The 20,909-nt window shown below is 45.4% G+C and overlaps 1 protein-coding gene across 2 annotated transcripts; it reads left to right on the top strand.

The window, feature by feature from the left end:
• Positions 1–1,680: 1,680 nt before the first annotated feature.
• ATP1B4 (ATPase Na+/K+ transporting family member beta 4) lies at positions 1,681–18,654 on the top strand (the record flags this gene model as incomplete). 2 transcript variants are annotated; one of them, XM_082610855.1, is made up of 8 exons in its annotated part: positions 1,681–1,743; positions 5,881–6,142; positions 10,461–10,589; positions 10,850–10,954; positions 14,064–14,260; positions 14,912–14,968; positions 17,639–17,734; positions 18,464–18,654. In XM_082610855.1, 8 exons carry the CDS (start codon positions 1,681–1,683, stop codon positions 18,623–18,625), a joined length of 1,071 nt encoding a protein of 356 aa, XP_082466981.1. In that variant the 3' UTR covers positions 18,626–18,654. The 2 variants fall into 2 exon arrangements, with proteins under 2 accessions (XP_082466981.1, XP_082466982.1); XM_082610856.1 differs by having other exon boundaries at positions 5,881–6,130.
• Between the last annotated feature and the right edge of the window lie 2,255 nt (positions 18,655–20,909).

The raw sequence follows: 20,909 nt of genomic DNA on the forward strand, positions 1-20,909 counted from the left end.
GCCCTCAAGGTCCATCTATGTTGTCATTAATGGCAGGATTTCCTTCTTTCTCATGGCTGAATAATATTCCGTTGTGTGCATATATACCACACCTTCCTCGTCCATTCGTCTGTTGACAGGACACGTATCCGTATCTTGGCTATTGTGAGTAATGCTACCCCCTACTCCTAGTTTTTTAAATCTTGCTAACATGACTGTACTTTTCTGCCTTAGTAAGACAAGACCAATTTACCTATCCTCTGTTTGGTTTTTGAGGCTCCCAAGGGCTTCAGGTTTCTCATATACTTAACATCAGGAATCACACAAAAATCTCGAGTGGAGAAAGTGCAAAGATAAAGCTCAATGTCTACTGATACCAGGTTATCCCCTGGAATATATTTTGCTTTTATTAAAATCCAAAAAGAGGAATGAGTTTCTCTTTTCTTTGTCAGTGTTCTCTTTCTCTTCAAATGAGGGTATCGGGGGAGACTCTGTGAGAAAGAATCCTGAGTAATAACGTTCTAATAAGTGGAGTCTATATTTTAAATTAACCACTATTGAAGCTGTCTTCATCAGAATAGCCTAGGCTTGGCATTATGAATAAATCTGTCTATCTAAGAGGTTGGGTTGGCTTTCTTGGTTATGAATGTGCCCAGAATCTCAGTACCTGCAACATTCTCAGTCACCTGGGTGTAATGGGGGGGAGGGGATTTGTGCAGGATCTCATATTCCTCCTAGGCCTTTTAGCCACCCAGGCTCCAGTGGGGTGAACCAAACAAACCAAAAATGCTATACAATGTTCTTGGCTGTTTTTACTAATTTTTCTTTTGTTGGATCCCACATTGGCTTCAGGAGTTATATATGTCTGGGAAACTGACACTGCAAAGTTCTGGCTTGTTCCCTGCCCTGATGTTAAGGGATAAATATAGAGCTCAACCACTACAGAAATTTGGCCAGGATTCCAAGGGGTGTGTGTGTGAGGGGTAGTGCTGATGGGGTCATTCTGACATGTAGGCTAGAAAAAGGCTTCTTATGTCCAAGATCCTCTTTGGGCAGGGAGGGGCAAAGCAGGATCCTGGCCTCTAAAATCAGAACGCATAATCCACCTTTAAGGGGCTGGTGGATTGATACAAATAAGGAATATCGTAGGTGGCTTGGTGTGTGTGTGTGGGGGGAGGTGGGGAGAGCAAAGGGAATCTTTCCTGACACCCTAGATCCTTCTGCATGAGATCAGCCTTATGAAAAAAGAAAGTTATTCTTGGCCAACTCCCCTCACCCCCAACTCCCACCCACGCCCCACCCCCTGCACACACTGATATCCAACTCTCAGTTGAGAAGAACACAACTTAAGATTTCCATTGGGCCCATAGTAGCTCAGGCGCTAGAGAAGAGCAGGGAGTGAGAAGAGACATGAAGTTCAAGGGGGGGGGGTGAGTCGCTCATCCTCGTGACCCAGAATATCTCCCCCTCCCTGTAATGATGAGCTTGCTTTTCCATAAGGGCTTTCCTTTGATTCAGGGAAGGGGCCAACCAATGAGAGAGGGGCATGTTAGATTATTTTGGGGAAGGGCTCATGCCAGGAGGGTTCACTTTTACTAGGCGCCAAGTATCCCCAGCAACCAGTGTCTCCCGTACCAGCAGAAGCTCCAGAGCTCTCAGCCACTTGCCTGCCTCTGCCGCGTCTTTGCCCACTGAACAGCCATGAGAAGGCAGCTCCGGTCCAGAAGGGCTCCGGCCTTTCCTTACGGTTATCGCTACAGACTTGTGAGTCCCAGGGAGCAGAATATTTCGCTGTCCCTTTTTAGTGGGGTGGGTTGGGGGTTGTGTAGGTGGTGGCTTAGGGCTGCTTCTCCTTAAGATGGGCAGGAACAGTGAAGTTTAAGGAAGCCCATTGTTTCAAGCTCGAGCAGTGACTCCCAGTACCCCACTGCACCCTAAATTGCTAGATTGAAAGAGGAAGCCCCTCTTCCTGTGCAACAAACATAAGGGAAGGGGAAGATGCCAGAGAATAAGGGGGAGCTTCTAAAATTTTTTCGTGGGAGTCTAGAATTTGAACAGACCTTTTGGAGTCTGGGAATAGAGGCTTCATTCTGAGAGCAAGAAATTTAGCCAAGAGAGAAGGGAAGGGAAGAGGAAATGAAAGGCGCTGCCTACCCAGCTGTCTCAGTCGCTTTGGGTGGTAGCTTCTTAGGAACCCAGCTGCTCTTTTCTAAAGCAGAAATTCCAAACGATGGCTAAAAGCATGGAATCCTAGATAGAAGTTGGGAGCAGTCCTAGACATCATCTCTCCAGAACCCCTCATTATGTAAAGGAGGCTGCTGGGGCTCAGAGCACAGGAGTGACTTGCAAGTTACTGGAAGAGCCAAAGTGAGAATGTAAGTTTCCTGACGTCTAATCTTGTGCTCTTTCCATCATATTTGCAGCATGCCACTCCCTAGCCCTCTGATCCTCCACCACCCATTGCCTCCCTGCCTGCCACCCCGCCCTGCCCAACACTCACGCACCCCAACTTCAATGTCACCATTTATCTCCAGGGTGCATTAGAAATTTTTTTGAACCCAAAGTTCCTTTGTGTTTACTTTGCTAGAAATCATGAATATATGCCGCATGCAGTAGTTTTTTTTTTTTTTTTTTTTTGCCGGGAGGTATATTCTGAAATCTCCCCCAGAGAGAGTTGTGATCTGGGCCCCAGGAAGAAACAAAGCTTAATCCATTTTTCTTGGGGAATGTCCACTTATATAACCAGGGAGCTAAGTGGAGACTGTCAACAGCCAGCAGAGGAAGACACGAATTCTTCCAACCCCGTATCAACCTGTGGAGGGCTTCTCGTAACTTTCCAGCCACAGTTTGTAGAATCTCTCTTTTGACATCCCCAAAGTCCCTACCGGGTCTCAGAGCAGTCACAGTCTGTAGGGCATACATAACTATTCCTTACTTGGCATCTTTCTCTATAATGCTGCTAAAGCGTTGTGTGTAATTTCAATTATTTGTCAACTGGTTTGGATTTTAAATGCATCAGGGGATCTTGCTCTTTATAGGGGCTACTTGATCAAATTTAAAAAGAAATTATTTGGGGCTTCCCTGGTGGCGCAGTGGTTGAGAGTCCGCCTGCCGGTGCAGGGGACACGGGTTCGTGCCCTGGTCCAGGAAGATCCCACGTGCCGCGGAGTGGCTGGGCCCGTGAGCCATGGCCGCTGAGCCTGCGCGTCCGGAGCCTGTTTTCCGCAACGGGAGAGGCCACAACAGTGAGAGGCTTGCGTATCGCAAAAAAAAAGAAAAAAAGAAATTATCTGATGCAGTGAATAATCGGGTGCTAATGTCTCTTTGACAATTAACCAACTGTTTGAATGTTTACAGGGTGTTGCTCAGTGCAGGGCACAAATTTATCTTTCGGGTCATACTGTGTGTTTATATATTTGTTTATATGTTCATATATTTAGAGTGCTCAAAATGGAGCCACCTTCTGCCCTTCAGACTCTTTCCTTTTAGGGCAACACGATGGCCCCAGCACACTCACACACACTATCACATGAGGGCAGTGCCACTTTAGGAAACTGACAAAAACAGACCCTCTCATTACCAAAGGATTCCCTACTGGATTCCGTTAAATAGTTGCACAAAAGGGCCTCTCTTGTACAACGTGAGGTTCTCCTATACCTGGAAGCAGGGGAGAGGGGAAAAGATATTTGCGGTTCCTGAAGCTCAGGCAGTGTGAGAGCCGTGGGGAAATTAGCTCTGAGAAGGTTAATTCTTCCCGGGAGGGTAAAGCTTTAATGACAAGCCATCTTTAATGGGATTATCGTGAGAGCTAATATCTACAAATAAGATCAGGCTGAGGCCAAAGCCAGCTGCCTCCTCGGTGGAGGGCAGGCAAACAGGCAACAAGGAGAGAAAAGGAAGTTTTCCAGAAAATATAAAGGGAATATAAATGTCTCCATGTTGAAATGCTGTACTTCAAATTCCCTGAGATTCTCAGTTGCATTAGATTCTCTGGGGGCCATGATGACTACCCACTACAGTCCAAATGAGCGCTGAGGCTAGAGCAGAAAGCTCTGTGACAGCATTCCCCCAGAGCTCTGGTTCAGGAGTTTTCAGTCAGGCAGTTATCACTGACGTTTGTTCAGTACCCGCTGGTTACCTAGCTGTGGGCTCCACACTGTGGAGAGCCATCAAGGAGTTAGAAAATATGGACCCTGCCCCCGGGTGCTCAGAATGTCATTCTGGAGGTCAGATGGGTACATGTGTTCACACACAAGGGAAAGAGATTTAAGGACATTTATTAATCCATTCAACATTGAGTGATGAGGTTTATTTTCCTAAGCCTTACTCTGTGAGTCCTTGTCAGAGTTAGAAATCTTTGATTATAAGCACCTGCAGTCTCTTGGGAACACAGAATCTAACACGTCGTCTGTGCTCCGTAAAGCACCTCTGCTAAACCGCTTCTAGGCCCTACTTGTGCTCAGTGTGAGAAGCATCACTGTCCAGGGTATCAGGAAGCACGGTTCTGAGACTGTCGGCTCTATCATGACCTTGCTGAGTGATTTTGGCTAGATCCTGTCCCCTCCCTGGGCCTCACATGGAGAAGTGAATCTTCAAGGTCCCTGTGAGCGTTGATATGGCGCGTGACATAAAGCTGTACATTTGAACAAACTAGAGAGCAATTCAAGAGTGCTTATAATCAAGAGCTAGATAGTGCCGGGCAGACTGAATGCTGAGAGTATAGCCTTGTCACGCTGTATCACTTTTACTGATTCTGAACAATCCAGTTTTCTGACCCTCCCCCCCGGCCATGGCAGCCCTTTCAGCTGAGTGTCCTCTAAATGGCCTTTGAGGAATCAGGCAGGGAGGGTGCAGCACAGAGCCCCTGGCCTCTATCATTTGACACATTCAACCCCAACAGGTGCACAGGCCCTGCCACTCTTCAGATTTGGACAGCAGAGAGAAGGGACGGTGGCCTCAGACCCACAAAGAGCAAAGATCCAACCCTCCAGCCCGAGGCTGGGAGGCATTGGAAACACCATTTGGTGAAGTCTGGGTTTTTCTTTTTTGTTGTTGTTGGGTTTTGTTTGTTTGTTTGTTTAATTTTCTTAGAACCACTCGGAGAAGATTACAGTTTCAGATCTCAAGTAATGGCTGCAATCAGTCAATCAACAAATATGTGCTGAGCATTTACTACGTGCCCAGATTTCTGCCTAGGGTATGGGGTTGGTGGCGGGAAGATGAAGGAAGTATCAGTTGCCGTGCCAGCCCTCAGGTGGTCTGTCCAACCTGCTTAAGGCAGGAGGAGGTTCCAGTGTGGGCAACAGTCAGAGAAGCAGCAAGTAACGCCCCCATCTCTTGTTTATGTTGGGAAGGCGTCTAAGTTTTGAGGAGGGGTACAGCAGCTGGCCTCTCCTCCTGATGTCTGTCCCAGGCTATTTTTAGCCACAACTTAGGATGGTGAGGTTGAGCAGCTGAAAGTGTACAGGGTGTTAGGAGAAAGCTGGCTTGGCCTGCGAATTTGCCATCATGGACACAGTGTCTAAAACTACTCCATCCTCCAGTGTTGAGCTCAGCTCTGCCCTGACAGGCCACACAAAGTTAAGCGGGAAGCCAAGGCCCCAGGACAGAGTAATGACATGAACAGTCCTAGGGGAAGAGCCCAAATGCCTGAAGCCGAGAATAAAACTTGCACCTCTATGGAAAGAATATTGGGTCAAAATGGGTCATAGAAAGGATATTTCCTGCAAAAGAACAGAGAGAAAGAAATCTGCCTCTTGTAACAACAGGTATGTTTATGGGTAAGTGGACATCTGAAGCACCTCCAAACATTGAGTCGTTTTCCATTTATTTTGGCTGGTGGGATGTGCCATTGGAAATCTTCTTCTCCAAAAAGGGGATTGTGTTTTGTCACTGTTTCAGGATGATCAGGATGAAGTGAACCAGAACTACTTAGCAGATGAAGAGGAAGAAGCAGAAGAAGAGGCTCGGGTGATGGTGGTACCTGATTTGGAGGAGGAGGAGGAGGAAGAAGAAGAGGAGAAAGAAGAAGAGGAAAAGGAGGAGGAAGAGAGTCAGGCTCAGGAAACAGGCAATGCCTGGTGGCGGAAATGGCAGATCGTGAACGAATACCTGTGGGATCCGGAGAAAAGGATGTCTCTGGCCCGAACAGGTCAGAGTTGGAGTAAGTCCCAGTTGTCCCAATGTCCCAGTCGGGTGTCCTTTGCTTTTGGCTTGGTGTCCAGGACTCCTTTACCATACGTTGGATGGGCTTGTCTGCAAAGTTCTCTAGCACTTCATGTAACAGGATCACTGCCTAGGGAAATAATGGGCAGATCTCATCAGAACAAACTCCCAAGTGGGTGAACAAACTTGATTGTATAGCTGAAATACACTGGGCTCAATAGCATTTGCAGTGCAGAGAGACAGTAAGAATGAGTTGAAAAAGTGCAGATTTCTTTGAAGCCCTAGCCCTGTCGCTTTCTATCTGTAACTTTGGGCTCATGGTTTATCTTCTCTGAGCCTCAGTTTCCTCACCTGCTTAATGAAGGAAACAGTATCTGCCTTACCTCTCTCATAGGATCAGCCTGAGGCTCCAATAAGATGTTAAAATTGTAAAGTACAAAGTACTATGCAGAAGACTATTCCGAAGATACGAGACCCAAGTCCCTGCTAACCTGACCAAGGGTTTGTACAGCCTCATCATTTCACCTTGTAATATCAGTGAAGGAGAGCCACGGCTGCCCCTGGCCCCAGCTTGCAGGTGCTTTGCGATCGATCCCATGGTGTATAGAGAGAAATGGGTTAAAGGGATCATTTCTAGCAATTTAAGGCCGAGTCCCCATATTGCTTGATCAATGGCAGAATTGCGGTCCCCAGCATTTCCTCTTTGTACCACACGCTGCCACCACCTTTACTTCACAGCTTCCCCAGCATGCCTCTCCCAGGGTCCTACTCACCTCTTGAACTATTAATGCTGATCCTTCTCAGGAGATTTAGCTTGTGGTAAAATTCACACTCGCCATAGTCTCTGAACATCCCAGGAAAAGAGCAGCTGCTGGTTTGAATTCAGTTAACCCACAGAAGAAAACAATAGATAACTCTATGGATAAATTAAGAGTCCCCCAGTGCCAAGGGCCTAGGTTGCTAAAGTCGATGGTCATGCCTTCTAAAGGCCCCTTTGGCTGAGAATTCTCTCCTTTGTAGTTTATGTTTCTAATTCAGCTCAGTCAGGATGAAACAGCCAGCCCTGCTGCCTGGAATTAGCAATAGCAGGTGTGGGGCTCTGAACAACACCCACCTCCCTTTACCCCTCTTCAGTTCCCAGCCCCACCCCTGCCCATCCCTCGAGCTCTCAACTGGAACAAATGTACCATTCAAGGAACATTCCGACGTTCTGGAAGCTGCAGACAAATGCTGGACACTCACTGGGGCTCCAAAAGGGGGCACAGCTGTTTCTCCCTTGCCTAAAGAGGACTGGAAAAACAGGCCTTGTGAAATGCAAGTGTGATTCTGGGAGAGGGAGCCCTACGTTAACCCTTAAACAGCCAGCCGTTGGAACTTAACCAGATGAGCTGATCCCAACTGCGCCTGCGGAGAACAATCCATAGGCCAACAAGTGGGGATGAGGGAGGAAGGTTCAAGTGCCCAGGGAAGATATGGCAATGGGGACACTGCACGGTAGGTCGTATCCAGGCCTCGGGGTAGCGGGTCTAAGGAGAGCCCGGGCTACCCCTGGGCAAAGGGCAAATAGTGATGTTAATGCCTAGGCCGCCACATGCCTTACTGCCCTCCTGCTTGAGAACTAGGTGCCACTTAAGCACTTACTAACACTGTCCCAACCTGGACATCAAAATGACCAACATATTCACCCAGCCCATTATTATATTCTGGGCTTTTCCTCTGATAGCTGGGCAACTTCTATTCTTAGGAGCTTTATGTTATTTTATTGGATACTGACAAGAATTTTATGAGGTAGTAATATTATTATCCCCATTTTACAGATGCAGAAACTGAGGCTTAGAGAGGGTAAGTAACTTATCTAAAGTCACACAGTTAATAAAGTGGCAGTCCTGGGATTCAAACCCAGGTTGGATGAACACTGGAGTTCACTCTCTTGCCAGAACATCATGCTGTCTTCATGAACTCTAGCAATGAGCAAGGCCCTGATGGATAGGGCCTCAGGACCTGATGGGGTGTTTTAGTGGAAGGACTGAAGAGTTGGGATCGTGGGTACCTAGTCTATTCAAGATATAGTGGTCTATCCAAGCTTGGGTGGGACATTCAGGAGAAAACCCTGGATTACCTAGAGGAGCAGCCCAAGTAAAACTTGGACATTTGGAGCAGAAAGGGTTGGAGGGATCAACGGGTTCAGGTGGGTACAGTGCTTGGTTTTGCCAGGGGCAGGGGGTGGTGTAGCTGAGACAGTTAGCCTATCACAGACTCCAGGGCACAGACTCCTGGGCAAAGCTGAGGGGACTCCTTGCTAGTGCCCTTCTCCCATCTACAGCTTTCTGGCCACACATCCTAGGCAAGAAGGAAGATATCTCCAGGGGAATGTACCTGTATTCTATTGCTTTCCTCTCATCCATGAAACTGAGCCTTCTGGTCCCCCAGGATGGCTCCAGCTGTTGATCGGGTCCCAGGATGGGGATGGGGGTAGAGGGTTGGAGGAGGAGTCACAGGGCACATCCCATCAGGACAGCAGGCGGGCAGCAGCCAAGTATCACAAGCACACGAGGTGCTGCTGTTTCTTCTCCAGGGACTCCTACTGAATCAATGTGTTCATATTCCAGTTCTACTTTAGTTCATCTTATAAAACATAAAGGTTCACTTCTAGTTAGATTACTAAGAATTTTTTCTTCTTTTCCCTACTCCTTTTTTTCTTTTTTTTTTCTTCTTTGGTTCATTTTATTTGGTTCATGGTTCAACTTAAAAATTAATATTTAATAAATAAAAATTATTTAAAATGAATATCTGCTTATAAAAAATTAATATTTGGATTTGGTTTGGGGTACAGCAAAGTTATGCGGTTTGTTCCGGTTTCTGGTTCATGATTCAGTTCAAATCTGTAGCTCCGACATCATGTCACTGCTGTGAGCGGAGCTAGATATTATTTTCTGAGAAAGCCCCAAGGAGGGCTTGAAAGAGCTTCTCAGCAGCAATCTCATGCTCATTCACTCATTCTGTGCTGCCTAATCCTGGGGCAAACCTAATACTAATCCAGCCCACAGAGGAAGAATTCACACAACTGTGTTTCTGGTCCTATGGCAATAATAATATTAATAATAACAATGATGGGGCTTCCCTGGTGGCGCAGTGGTTGGGAGTCTGCCTGCCGATGCAGGGGACACGGGTTCGTGCCCCGGTCTGGGAAGATCCCACATGCCACGGAGCGCCTGGGCCTGTGAGCCATGGCCGCTGAGCCTGCGCGTCCGGAGCCTGTGCTCCGCAACGGGAGAGGCCACAACAGTGAGAGGCCCATGTACCGCAAAAAATAAAAAAATAAAAAATAATAATAACAATGATGAAGACTGCCACTTACAGAGCACTTAGTATATGCCAGGCTCTGTGCTATGCTATTTATATGCATTATTCAATGTTAAGAAGTAAGTACTATTATTATCCTCATCTTACAGATGAGGAAATTGAGGCCCAGAGAGGTAAATAGCATGTCTAAGATTAAACAGTTAGGAAGTGGTACAGTCAGGACAGGATGTAAGGAAAGGCTGAATTTCAAATAGTGTTAGGGATATTGATCAGAATATGAGGTAAGGGCTGAACTTATCCCCATTTTACCTGCGAGGAATCGGGGGTGCCAGGAGGTTCTATAACTTATAGCTCACAGGTTGAGCTCACAGGTAGCAGGTGTCAGTAATTAAGTACAGTTTGCCCCTCTTCCCTTCCCCATCCTGCGTTAGTGTTCCTTTTGAAAAGCAGAGTCACTTAGAGTTTTGCCAAAAATAAAGAAGATTTGAAATACGTAAAGTGAAACCTCACTTTGCCTTCATTAGAGGCACATCCAGTGGAAACGAATCAAAGGTTTGAATTATAGGCTATGTGAAAAGAAATGCTGTTTTCATCACTTGCAAATACATATAATCACTGGAACCAAGCTGCTAGGACTCTTTAGGGCACCTACTTTAATGAATAGCGAAGAATGATTTGTACTTAGGACATCAACCATTGCCCAGAGGACTCCCAAGCAATTTGCCCTCTGCAGTACTTTAAACTCCACTCCCCTGTAATCTTGTTCACGGTCATCATTTGCTCAGCAAGCCCTTCCATCGGAGATGCTGTAAAGGTAAACTGCAATCAGACCTCTGACGCAATTCTCACCAATTTCAAATTGGTGAAATCTGAATAAGCAAGGACATACTGAATCTGAGGAATTTTTAAAAAGCCATGTCACGTGTTTGGGTTGGTTCTGGTTCATGAGTTCAAATGCAGAGGCAGGGCTTGTTGGCCAGCACTGACCACCCTCATCTGTGATTGTTCTGCAGGCCTGATCTTAGTCATTTACTTCTTCTTCTATGCTTCCCTGGCCGCTGTGATCACCCTCTGCATGTACACGCTATTTCTGACCATCAGTCCTTACATGCCGACCTTCACTGAGAGGGTGAAGCCTCCTGGTGAGTGCCCAAATACCCTGTGCTGTCAGAACTTGCTGGACAGAAATCTGCTTGCACAGCATGTTCAGCTTCAATTAACTTTGGCTCTTCCCGGTAATGACTTAGGGATTCAATTATTAAGAGTAAAAGTAAAATGGTACTTAGCAAATTATGGTCCTTTTCATTTTGATTGCCTGGGGGGAAATGGTTTCATGGGAATCGATACAAAAAAATTATCCCAAGAATGGGTTAATATATCCAAGACCTGTTTTCATTGCCAGGAGTTATGATCAGACCCTTCGCCCATAGCCTTAACTTCAACTTCAACGTTTCTGAACCTGACACTTGGCAGCATTATGTGATTAGTCTAAATGGCTTTCTCCAGGGTAAGTTCCTCTGAATGGTGAGAATCTCTTTGGAAAGGTGATGGGTGGGAACTCAAATTCAAAATTCACTTGGCTCAGAAATCCCAGTCTTACTAGCACTGCCCATTCTGGTTTTTCCTTACCATGCATCCCCCTGAGCACCTGCAGATACAATCAAAACTGCTATGGTTTGTGATTGTATGTTGCCTTGAAAGCATATAAGCCAGTAAGATGATAAGTTCATTGGGGCAGAGAACTTGTTTTCTCTTCCTGAACACCCTATACCACCTAGTTATGTCCTAGGCACATCCAGATGGCTCAATAATGATCAATTATAAAAGATAATTCAGGGGGGAGGTAGTGGTGAGAAAAGAAGAGTGTTCTCCAGAACAGGAGGATTCTTGCCTCCTATGTTTTCTCAAGGTAAGAGAATTCATTTCTTGGAGATGATCCATCTTAAAGGAGGAGAAAAAGGGTCTTCATTTAAATAGCAGTCCAAAAGGGAGTTAGAGGAAGAATCTCTGAGTGGCACTCACTCCAACATTTTGACAGCAAGTGTTTTCTAGAGCGTCATCAGATACATTTTCAGGGGTGAATGAATGGCTTTCTGAGAAGCCCTTACACAGGGTGAAAACTGAGGTAGCAGCTAGCTTGGTTAAGGTTAAACACAGAGCACACAGTCTCTGTATTTATCCAGCTATCAAAGAGGAGCCCCCATGGGTTTACTGCACCTATTATTTGTGGAAAAAAGCCAGGTTTGGTTTTCCTGGCTGAAGTGGGGTGATGGGGGTGGCCAACAGAATGTGCACTGAATTAAGAGGATTCTCTTATGTGATAGGAAGTGTTATTTAAATGTGTAAATGTTGTCACTGAACTTTAACCCTGCATAGCAGAGTCTATCGTCCACATTGGGGGAACTAAGGCTCAGAAAGGAGAAGAAATGTAATCATAGTCTCCCAGTAGCAGTAGTGTTTAAATTTAAACCCTTGTTTCTGTTCTCAACACCCTTGCTACTCAAAGTGTGACCCAGGGACCAGCAGCAGCAGCATCACTTGGGAGTTTGTTGGAAAGGCAGAATCTCAGGCTCCACCCAGACCTGCTGAATGGGGATCCGCAGGTGATCTGTATGTCCATTAAAGCTCGAGAAGTTCTGCTTTTCATAATTCTTTGTTGCTGCCATATGACCAGGAGTTAGAAACTCAGCTTTGTATTGGTAATGCTCAGTGTCATCTTGGTTAAGTCTGAGCTTCAGATTACTCACCTGTAAAATTAGAGGGGCTGGGGCTTCCCTGGTGGCGCAGTGGTTGAGAGTCCGCCTGCCAATGCAGGGGACACGGGTTTGTGCCCCGGTCTGGGAGGATCCCACATGCCGCGGAGCGGCTGGGCCCGTGAGCCATGGCTGCTGAGCCTGCGCATCCGGAGCCTGTGCTCCGCAACGGGAGAGGCCACAACAGTGAGAGGCCCGCGTACCGCAAAAAAAAAAAAAAAAAATTAGAGGGGCTGGGTTCTTTTTGAATCCATGTAGTTCCACTTTTGACTCCCCAAAATGTTTTGGGCATCATAGCCAGCACAATATCTTCTTTTCTTTCAAAATGTTTGTGAGCTATTGCAAATGTACTGCCAGAATCTCTGCTGAGGAAATTCCGCTGAGAAGGTAGTAGATTCAGAAATATCAATTCTGACCTGATGATACAGGTGGGGAACATTAGGAAAAGCATTGGGTTTTTTAGTTCCTAAGCGTAGATAATATGCCCCGTTAAAAAGGAACACATCTCTGAAATAGACATCCCAGAGTATCAATTTCATTCCCATGAGGACAGGGATTTTGCAATAAGGGTCATGTCCATGTCACAGTATTTTTAATGGAACTACCTCAAGAGAAACAAGGAGCACATGATTAGAGCTTCTATTTAGAAAGTTATTTGAACAGTTTACTCTTTAAAAAAAGGAGAGAGAGAGAGAGAGAGAGATTAAAACAAAACCTTTAATTGAATGTAGCTTTGTCAAAGGACAAATAAAGGCTTAGCCATAATTAGAATAGATTTAAAATTCCCAGTTGCTTCTAATATCAAACTCAAGTCACAATCTGGTTAGATGAGGGTCCAGCAATACGTTTGGAGTTTTAACGCTGGTGGATTGTAGGTGCACAGTCTCCTCTAAAAACCTGAGCTACTTGGAACATGAATGCATGGGGGCTGGATCTAACAGGACTAACTGGATTCCATCATTTAGAACCAAACTGGAAATAATGCAGTAATTTCTAAAGCCCAGTTCTCTGGCATCTAGTAGCCCAAAGAGTCAGCTCACAGATAGCCCTTTTCAGCTCTCTCCCTGATATATGTACCTTGGGCACATGTTAAATTCCATCCAGTGTAAAGGGACACTAACTCTGAGTGCCTCAGGTCTCAGTAGACAAGATCTCACCCCCTCACCCTCTCAGTGGAGACCGCTATGGTTGTCATTGTTTTCTGTCTTTCAACCTAAGCTTCTATTTTGCAGTGCTAACTTCCCTCTGTAAAGAATGAGGAGCTGATTTATCTCCTCCTCTTCGTCCTCCCCCTTCCTCCTGTCCCACAACACACACTCTTCACTGTCTTGCATCGGGTGCCTCTCATTGACCTCAAAGAGAGATGTTTCCTAGGCTGAACTTAAAGAGATTTAATCCAGGGGCTTTGCCTCCTTATATATGCCATGCCTTGATATGATTCAATCCTTCTTCCAAAATCCATCTACTATGTTGCCTATTCCTCTCCCAGAAGTAGAAAAGGCAGCCCTCCAAGTTTACAATTTACCGTATCAGAAAAGAAATAATGAAAAATAGAGGAAAGTTATAAAGCGATAAACATACAATCCAGAGACAGATATCGAAGAAGTTCAAGGGAATGAAAAGCAAGGGGACAGGCAATCAAAGTGGGCTGAGGGGACCAGCCCAGAAGGCTTCTTGGAGGTATGTTGCTGATGAAGGGCCTTGGGCACCTGATGCCAGGTCACGGGCCCTAGGACAAACTGAGTGGGCTTTCAGAGGAGCACAAGCAAGCTGGAGAAAGGAAACTAGGGAAGAGAACTACTGAAAACATGGCCTTCCTCTGTAGTACCTATCTAACATGACCCTTTGCCACCCACACTTTAGGTTATAATGACAGTCTTCAAGAGGAAATGAATGTAGATTGCCCCCCAGGCCAATACTTCATCCAAGATGGTGATGAGGATGAGGACAAGAAGGCCTGCCAATTTAAGCGCTCCTTCCTGAAGAACTGCTCTGGCCTGGAGGACCCTACTTTTGGCTACTCTACTGGACAGCCCTGCATCCTTCTCAAGATGAACCGGGTATATTGGCCCTTGTCACTCTGGCTATGATAAGTGGATGAGTTGGGTAGGAAGGCTCTGGCTGCTCCACTTCTCTTGGGCTCTGTCTTCATACACTGTAAGTTTGGCTATTTTTACCAAGAGCATCACTAATACAAACAACCAGACAAACCTACCAAGCAATAATTCCTTTTCTCCCTGAACACGTTCTATTTTGATTCTTCTCCAGCACCCCTAAACCTCTGATGCTCTGTCAGGAATGAGATCTTGAGCTGTTTGGAACAGGGGACTGACATGGGGGTGGCATGGGGGACAATTCTTATATCACAAGAAATGCATTTTCCTTCTCTCCTGCCATGCCTCAGGTGTGGCAGAGCCTTACCAGGCACACTCCTCTTGACCCAGTACATTCTTTACATTTTCAAGGTAATCCTGCTGCAGTTACCATTGTATGAATATCAGGCACAAATAAAATAAGAAGTAAGCTGAGCTGAGCAGCTCTGAAGATACTTTGCATTTTCTGCTTTCTGTAACATTTCTGAGAGGGCAAAATAGATCAAGTTTATGCCTAAAGAAAGGACAACTCAAGGGGGATTTAGAAAAGCCGTATTTTTCCTGTCAAATCTGTTTTGGTTTTTGGTTTTTTAAAAAACGCTGGTTTTCTTTTGCTAGATTGTTGGCTTTCGCCCTGAGCCTGGAGACCCTGTGAAGGTTTCCTGCAAAGTTCAGGTAAAGTGCCCTTTTGAGTAAGTACTGTTAGCACATCTGTTTCATGCAAAAGGGTGGGTCTTCCCTTCCAAGGGCTTTACCATGGATGGTTGCCTCAGGGTTAGGGAAAGGTTTAATCTTTTCATAACTACACCTCCATTTATACCTTCGGGCCTCCCTGTTTCCAGAAAGCATTCCATTCATGTGTATTCGTGTGTGTAGTGTTTGTGTGTGTGTGTGCTGATTTATACCTGTGAAAGCCAAAGACTGAACCTCAGCTAAGGGCCACAGCAGGAAACAACAATGTGCCAAGTCATTAACGGGAATTCTGTTTACACTTTTGCTCTAATTACTTGTTTCTCTGAACTAAACAAGCAGCTTTCATTAGAGTCATTAGTCCCTGCTTTTAAAACTGATTTCACAAAAGAAAAGCAAGGGAATGATATCACAAAAGTTAGGTAGTGTTTGTGGAAAGACAGGCTCCGATCTGTTTCTTAACTTGGGTGGAGGTCTTCAGGGGTCAATTTTCTTCTTCTTCTTTAAATCGTGTGTGTGTGTGTGTGTGTGTGTGTGTAGCCTCCATACTCTTTGACATATTTTACAATATAACATATATAGCAATACAAAAATAAATAAATAAAACTGATTTCACTTTTTGTAGCAATGACCAGTGGCACTGGGTGTTGCAGTAACAAATGACTACAAGGGAAGTATAAACAGAACTCCATTAATATGCTAATTAACTGTCCTTCAAGGGACCATTAACTCCTAGCTCATCTATGCCAATTAGCTCCTTTGTAGGAAAAAGCCTACAAAGATCTTGGGTTTGCTGGGGTTTGCTTCTTAAAGCTGGCAGTAGCTCCCACCTGTTTGGTAACACCTACTACACCCCCAGTCCTGGACGGTTGTCTTGCAAATGTGTGAAGCAGGGTAACCCCATTCTCAGTACCAGAAACGCCGCTCAAAACTCCAGTCTTGATTGTGGCAGATCAGAAAGCAGCAAAAGGCAGCATTTATTCAGTCAATAGTTCACATTCAGCAAGAATTTATGGATCACTTATTAAGTACCAGGTACTTTGCTAGGTGTTGGGGGTGCCAAGATAAATATGATTCCGTCTCTGAAATCAGGGCCAAGTAATACAGGTGCTATGAAAGGTGCAGTGGAGGGCTTCCCTGGTGGCGCAGTGGTTGAGAGTCCGCCTGCCGATGCAGGGGACACGGGTTCATGCCCCGGTCTGGGAGGACCCCACGTGCCGCGGAGTGGCTGGGCCCGTGAGCCATGAACACTGAGCCTGCGCATCCGGAGCCTGTGCTCCGCAACGGGAGAGGCCACAACAGTGAGAGGCCTGCGTACCGCAAAAAAAAAAAAAAAAGGTGCAGTGGGGACATTAAAGAGGGAAAGGTTAGTTCCACGTGAGAGGTGGTGACACTGAAGTTGAGCTTTGAAAGGTCAGGCAGTGCTTGCTAGGTGAACAAGGTAGGAAGGACATTCATTCTGGTCACATATATGTGAGCATGTATAAACATACACACGTGAGGTGTGACTGCAAACCGTTGGAAGTGATTCCACACACCATTCAGAAAAAAATGAATTTCATTACTTTTTACAAGAATATATAAATAAACCATAAAGACGAACTCAGTCTTAAACCAGCATATTAATTGGATTGAGTCCTGCTTATAGTTCCCTAGTGGAAGCCATTCATTTTTCAGCTTACATCGAACCTTGCTGAGAACTGTCCTTTAAAAAAAAAAAAGAAACGCTGAGTCATTATACATTGTATAATAATCAACACTGGTCAAATCCACGCCCACTTGTGGAAATCAAGCATGATGAGGTAATTATTAGAATAAATTAAGGAGAGCTCGGTTTATACTAAGTGCTATTATACTATAGCGATAGAAGTAATCACATGACCCAAGTGAGTGATTTGCTACTAGTGATGCACTATTTGTCCCCTAGCAACCTCTAGACCTCTGCTATTTAGGGCAAGCCTAACGCATGGGCAGAATGGGCAGTCCCCTACCTGACATGATATGATGAGGGTAGACTTGTTTATTTAATCATTTCCCCCCTTACTTATCCTCCTGACCCCACCTCCTGTAATTAAGCACCTCAGAGAATGTGGTCAGAGACATGCATTTAGGTGAGCCAACTACAGGCTGTGTCCCTATGCATCAGGTCCCTGTGCGCCGGGTCTGACCTCAACCAGAAATGAGCACACCGTGTGCACGTTGTTGTGGAGTGGGATTTACTAGGCATGTTCCAACTTACGCCTGCCTCAGCTCCAAAGTCCAAGACTGGGTACCAGGACCAGTGTGATTCTTTGGAAAGGGGCTGGCATGGTAGGCCCTCTTGCCAGAGCAACACTGGGTACTGCAAGCCCTTTGGAGCCCTTCTGCCTGGGTCCCCTAGGAGCCAGCATACAGCCATACTGAGAACCTTCAGCCTCCGTGGTCTGGGCCTTCTATTCAGTGTTCTTTGCACTGAAAAGCCAAAGCACAGTCCCTCCCTGGAAACACTCCTCTGGGGATAAGTCTGGGCTGAGCTATGCCCCATTCTGCTTTCGTGGTCTTCCTGAGACAGTTGTGGGTCACACAGTGATTTCACCTGGGACACAGGCCCCTTTAGCTCAGGCTCCAACTCACTGAGTGACCCAGCACCTGATATGTACTTGCTTTTACTTACAGAAAGGTGATGAAAACGACATCCGATCCATCAATTACTACCCAGAGTCGGCTTCTTTTGACCTCCGTTACTACCCTTACTATGGCAAACTGACTCACGTAAGTCTGTATTCCCTTCAGTCTTTGCTGTCAGAAAGGGCTCAGAGACAAAGGAAGGGCTGGCTGGGATCTATGAGAATTAGGGAGCAGCAGGTAGTAGCAAAGGTGTGAATAGCTGCTGGCCCAGACTAGGAGTTCCCTCTACCAATTCCTATCCCAACCGCTCCTTTCCAAATCTGAAGGAATCTCAGACATGGTCTGGCCTAACTCCTTCAGTTTACAGATGGAGAGATTAGGGTTCAGAGAGAAGAAGTGACTTGCCCAATGTCACATAGCTAATTAGTGGCAGAGCCAGGAGCAGACAAATCACTTGCCATTGTACTAAATTATGCCCAAATAATCACTTTCCTGTTTCTCCCACTTAGAGCCTTGGGGCAGTGAAAACTTCATCTCCAGCATGGAGACTTGATAAATACTAGTTCTGGTTTGATTCATGGTCTGATATCTAGAAAATCACATCACGCTGAGCTAGAATTGGTTTTCCCCAGAGGACAGACAACTGACACTGACTTATGAGAGAAATGTGTCATTTCTCCACTGTCCCAGGGCAGAGACAGCATGTCAGTTGCTTTAGCCATTTGTGACTTGGCATCATGGGATTTACTCAGTTCCTTTTGTGGAGGTTGTTCCTTCCTCCTGCACTGGTTATCTGATCACTTCCATCCTATTGCCCTCCCCTACATACCCTCCCCTCCTCACACTTAGAATTCATTGTTCTTCCACCTACAGGTTAACTACACCTCCCCGCTGGTGGCAATGCACTTTACAGATGTAGTGAAGAACCAAGCGGTGCCTGTGCAGTGCCAACTGAAGGGCAAAGGCATCATAAATGATGTCATCAATGATCGTTTTGTGGGTAGGGTAATCTTTACTCTGAACATAGAAACCTAAGAACTTCAGGGGGCCACTCCCACCAGTTCTGTTTCTGTTTTATTTCATGTTACCCTGGTAGCACCTGAATTCTTTTTCTTCAATTGGGACACAGCCAAGTGGACACCTGAGACAGCAGATCATCTTTCCTTGCCTTTGGCGTATGTTCGAAATGGCATTGTGGGAGCTATTTGATTTTTAAAGGTAGTGTCTCCTGATGACAAATAGCTTATATTAATTTCCTTTTCTCCCACTTAAAACTAAAACCCATTCTTGCTGCTAGAAGTCTCATTGTAGTGTAACATAGTATCTGATAAAATTCACAATAGCCATGAAGGAGAATTTCCATAATGATTATAAATTCATCATGTTTTCTAAAAATTTGTTGTTTTTAGAGGTAAGATTCCTCCCAACCAGGCTGATAACTAACCATTTTTGTTAACCTGCCTGGCAAGGTCCTTCCCTGAGAATCACCATCCAGACCAATCCAGAAAACACCTAGGGCCACCATACCTAGGGAACTCTACATCCAGGGGTGCTTGTGAAACTGGCTGCCTCACATGGGCATCTAAATACTGATTCACAGACTAGGTTATCTTCAACTGGGACAGAAGTCAGTGATAATTGGATATTGTCCTGGGATAGACCAGAACATAGACCTTCCTATAACTTTTTTTTGGGAGGTGAGGCCCACTGCAACTGGGGAGAACACCTACCATGTGGATGTGACTGGTATTAGATTCCTTGCTTTATGGTGTAATCATCCAAAGGCAAATGTTCCTGCAGAAAGGTTTGTCTCAGCGTCAGACACAGGAAGAAAACAAGGAAGATCTCCACCAACTAATTCTTCTTGAGCTCTTTGTTTGACAGTAGTGTGATGTTCTTTGAGACCATCAGGGATAGGTGTGTTGACCGTCCCCGCCCACACCTCGCTACAGCGCTGGGGATTGAAATCAGGGTCTCCCAACTGATACGTGGTAAAACAGAAAGCTCCTGCCAGGCCACCTAAATTCAAGGCCCATTAGCCAGCTTTTCATGTGCTTTAAAAACAATAAGAGGCAGATGTTTATCCAGGTTGTGGATCAGCCAGGCTGCTTTGTCTTATCTTTGGCCATGTGACCATTCCACTGTTCCTTAACACCTCCACCAGGGGGAGGGCTGGGACAAGGAGAAAAAGAAAGCATCAGAGAAGAGCATAGCGTCTCAGGGTCCAAAGCAGGGTTAAATGCCACCTAGAAGTATCCAGAGTCTGAATCTCCTCTACAATGTTTACCTTCTCCCAAAACAGGGAACTGACAGTCTGGTAGTGAAGACAAACAAGTAAAGAAGTAACTACAATATAGTGTGATAAGAGTTATAATACTAGTATGTGGAAATGCTATGGGAACATGAGGAAAAGTAAGCTGAGAAAGTAGCAGAGGAAATTTCACATGCAATGTCACAATCACGAAAGACCATGGTGTGTTTGGGTAACTGAGCAGTTCATGTAGCTGGAGTGTAAAGGGCTCAGAGCAATGGCAGGGAACGGCAGTGGACTGGGCTAGAAATGTATACAGGTACCAAAAGAAGACTTTGAGTTTTATCGAGTAGGTGAAAAGGAGTCTTTAAAGCATTTTATGCAGGGAAGCTCTGTGATCATATTTACTTTTTAGAAAGAGCACTTTGGCAGCCACAACGTGAAGGGTGGATTGGAGAGGGGCAAGACTGGGGAATGGGCAACGAGGGAGAAGAAGGAGTCAAGAATGACGCCAAGGTTTTGAGCTTGGCTACAACCAGTGGGATAGTGATATTTTTAACACTGAAAATACACTAGTGAAGCAGGATTGGAGAGGAAGATGTTGAGATCACTTTTGGACATTTTAGGCTTTTGATTTCTATTGGTCAGACATTGATGTGGAGATGTAAATATAAGTGGGGTTGGGAAGAAGGAAATCTGAGAACAAAAGCAGCATTCGCTTAAGTGAATTCTCTTAATAAAGTCTAAGCTATTTAATCATGGGAATTTGAGCCGCTTATGTAAAGACACCACAGCAATCTAGTCTCTCAGGTAGTGCTTCTCTCTTGGCTTATGACAGAAAGGACTGCTGCTGCTCGTTGGAATCTCCTTCCCAGACACCTTTCCAACTTTTAGTGACAGAGTAAAGGGGGGTTGACTGCTATTAACAAGTGATTAAAAGACATGCAACAGCAGATTTGTGGAAAATACAAAAAACAATGAAACTGTCTCCTCCCAATGCCTTTCCTTACCAAATTCCATTTTCAAAGCTAACCTTTAAAAAGAAACAAACTTGAAGATAACAACTTT

Source organism: Mesoplodon mirus (genome assembly GCF_964341445.2).
Source record: "Mesoplodon mirus genome assembly, chromosome: X".
NCBI lineage: Eukaryota > Metazoa > Chordata > Mammalia > Artiodactyla > Ziphiidae > Mesoplodon > Mesoplodon mirus.